This window comes from Sinocyclocheilus anshuiensis, unplaced genomic scaffold, assembly GCF_001515605.1.
Source record: "Sinocyclocheilus anshuiensis isolate Anshui unplaced genomic scaffold, SAMN03320099.WGS_v1.1 scaffold1744, whole genome shotgun sequence".
Lineage (NCBI taxonomy): Eukaryota > Metazoa > Chordata > Actinopteri > Cypriniformes > Cyprinidae > Sinocyclocheilus > Sinocyclocheilus anshuiensis.
In genome coordinates, this window is record NW_015555974.1 from 288950 (window position 1) to 292302 (window position 3353).

Here is a 3353-nt window from a genome sequence, read left to right on the forward strand (position 1 = left end):
AATAACTGATAATAAGTAGCAAATCAGCACATAACCTAACTTTTGACCGGTTGTGTGTGTGTGTGTGTGTGTGTGTGCCTACTTAACCATATTTTGGGGACAAATTTGTACCCAAAAGTGAGCAAAACCTGACAAAATCCCCCCAAAAAACTCAATTTGGGGACGTCCTCATTTGTAAAACTGGTATAAAAATAAAGTAAACAAAGTTTTTTTGAAATTGTAAAAATGCAGAAAGTTTTCTGTGAGGGGTAGGAGTGGGTTTAGGTTAAAAAGTGAATAACTATCTGTATATAAAAACAATAGAAGTCTATGTAATGTCCCCATTTAGATAGCTAAGTAAACGTGTGTGCGTGTGTGTGTATTCCTAAATCCATTGATACAATCAAATAAGAATTTAAATATTATGCAGCTATTACAGCTATTACCATGATTGTGACAGCCTAGAAGACAAAAAACTCCAATGTGATCACATTCACTGGCCTTCACTTACCTGCATCACACGCAGCAGCGTCTGCACAAGACGTGTGTTTTGTGGAACTCCCAGGTTGACGATGGCCAGCAGACTGTAAGCCAGATCATCGCTCCTCATGCGCCAGGCGTCAGTCATGGCCCGTTCACAGACCTCCTCAAACACCGGGTGTTCAAACATCAGCTGCAGCTCACAGCGCCGCTGCTCGTCCGTCATCCTCTTTGAGCTCTCCCACATGCGTGAGAAGATGCTGCTGAGGTGCTGCTGCGATGCGGGGAACATGTCCAGCACATCAGTGGGGCACAAACACTTCTGCAAATGTGTGTAGAAAGGAGCCTTTTCTGCTTTATCTGGCAGTTCATTGGTCTCTGTAGAGGCAGCAGTTTGTTTAATCTGAACATCTTCACCACTCTGACAGTAATAGCGGGCTTGTTTTAAAGTGTGTCCTTGTGTGCTTTTTCTCCTCAACTGAGATGACACCGCAAAGCTTCGGCTTTTATAACATAGAGATGTCTGTGTTCATATAAAAGAGTCACACTTCCAAAGTGACGTGGATCTCAGAGCACACCTGAGCATGTCCAAACCTGATTTATACATGCTCATGTTATCATCACAAAGGCACAAGGTGATTCTTCAAAACTGCAACAACTGCAAAAGTAAAACAGAATCCACTGTACTTAATACAGTTTGTGTTGCTACTGTAAAACCATCATAAAAAAAACATTTTTAGTAGTTATGGTGTTTTGGTTGAAACTGATCTTACTGTTCACTCATTTTATATGCTCTCATTTTCTGCTATTGTATCCGACAGGGTCACAGGTTGGACGGATGATCTTGAAATGTTACTAGAATCAGAATAAATTCAAATTCAATATTCAATCACATTGAAAATAAACAAAATAATATAGTTTGTTAATATATTGAATAATACATAAGGACTTTCATAATACACTTTTCATATACTTAAAAATATGTGGCATATTTACTTTTATATTGTAATGAATGTAATTTCATATTCAGTAACACAACTTAATAATATTTAGATGTACATGTGATACAATATGGTACAGTGTGTGTATATAAATATATTTGAACATACTATATATGCTCACATTTATATGGAAACATGAATGTGCAATATATAGCCCATTACACAAAATTATGATGAAAATACATATTGTGTGTGTGTGTGTGTGTGTATGTATGTATATATATATATAAAAAAAAAGTTTTCATTATATCTTTTCATGTATGTCCCCATGTATTTTAATGTGATTACACACAATACATTTTTAACCAAAATAGACAAAAAGGTTGAATTTGGCTATAATAATTATTTCATATGCATTATATTAATTATTATATTAAGACATATAATAATTATAACATACATTTTAACGTAAAGTGGACAGCAGCTTTGTGCTTACAGTACCCTCCATAAGTATTGGAACAGTAATGACAAAATTGCTTTGTCTGCTGTGGAGTCAAAACATCTGCAAATATGATTAAAAGATGAATATGAGACAAAACTACAGAATGTCCCATTTTATTATTAGCTGTTTTAACACATACATGTTTTACCAAATAAAAAGGACAGCACTTTTAGAGTTTCATTCCCTAACCTGATGTGAGCATAAGTATTGGAAGAGGTGAACTTAAAGCAAATGTATAAGTTTAAAAGCTAATATTTAGTTACACCAGACTCTTGGTTTCATCCATTGAAATGCTTTTCTCACAAAGGAGATGAGACTATATAAGCACTGATCTTCTTAGTTGGTAAAACATCTATGTGTTGAATCACCCAATAATAAAAAGGGACATTCTGTAGTTTTGTCTCATATTCATCTTTTAATCATATTTGCAGATGTCTTGACTCCACATCAGACAAAGCAATTTTGTCATTACTGTTCCAATACTTATGGAGGGCACTGTATATTCCCTTCATGCCCTTGTAAGCAAACCTTGAAGAAATGCCACACTATAACTGTAAACCCGCACAGTATTTACATGTTTGTTATGTTAATTATGGCACAGTCATATGTTTTAATGATCTTGTGATCTCGTAATGGTCATAATGGAAGGATCTTACCCATCATTCGTTGTCTTCACATGTTTACAGCTCTCACTATGAGCGCAGCCATGACAGAAATACAGAATCACAATAGTTCCGCTTGTAGTATCGCGTGGTTTTCATAATGTTCTTTTAAAAATGCCATATAAATAGTTAAATAAAACCCCATATAACTAGTTTAATTCATATTATATATGTAAAATATTATTTTTGAAAAATTAATAAAAATACAGACGAAAGCGAAACACGAAATGTTTCCTCTCACGAGCATTTTATGCGGAACACGCACTGTTACCTAGCAACGCCGGACGCACTTGGGAATGGAAAAACATGGCAAAGTTTGTTCTTGCGGGTATCTATCTATCTATCTATCTATCTATCTATCTATCTATCTATCTATGCTGCATTATAATGTTATCTTCTTGTAAAACCACTACAGTATTTAGATCTTTGTGGTCAATCATGTCACAGTCAACATAATTTTAATGGCGATATTATTCTCTCTATTCATCAGGAAAAGCTGATTGTCCTTATTACGCAAAGGCTGAGCTTCTGGCTGATGTGCTGCAAAGAAAGCTGCCTGATTTTCACATTCACAAGATCTCTGTGCACCCCAGTGACTGGAAAGTAAGTTAGGCTAAACCTGAAAAGTTCATGTGGAGCTTTAAAAGCTCTTTAATCATTTGCACACAATTCACAAGCTTTAATTTTTATGTTGAACTAAAGATGTGCTTGGTTCATTTATGTCTTTTATTCATTCTGGAGGATTGTGTGTGTGTGTGTGTGTGTGTGTGTGTATGTGTGTACCTGGTA

The 3353-nt window shown here is 35.4% G+C and overlaps 1 protein-coding gene and 1 long non-coding RNA gene across 2 annotated transcripts in view; one reads left to right on the forward strand and one right to left on the reverse strand.

The window, feature by feature from the left end:
• Window positions 1-494: 494 nt before the first annotated feature.
• On the reverse strand, window positions 495-2625 carry LOC107676046 (uncharacterized). The gene is made up of 3 exons (XR_001632677.1): window positions 2559-2625; window positions 1233-1314; window positions 495-1117 (listed from the first exon to the last, which is right to left on the reverse strand). It is a non-coding gene; the product is annotated as an uncharacterized LOC107676046 (long non-coding RNA).
• Window positions 2626-2870: 245 nt separating this feature from the next.
• The window catches only part of mdh1b (malate dehydrogenase 1B, NAD (soluble)), a 4165-nt gene continuing 3682 nt past the window's right edge, over window positions 2871-3353 (forward strand). The window contains exons 1-2 of the mRNA XM_016470567.1: window positions 2871-2892; window positions 3055-3167. Of these exons, the coding sequence (XP_016326053.1) occupies window positions 2871-2892; window positions 3055-3167 (135 nt within the window). The remainder of the gene's footprint in view (window positions 2893-3054; window positions 3168-3353) is intronic.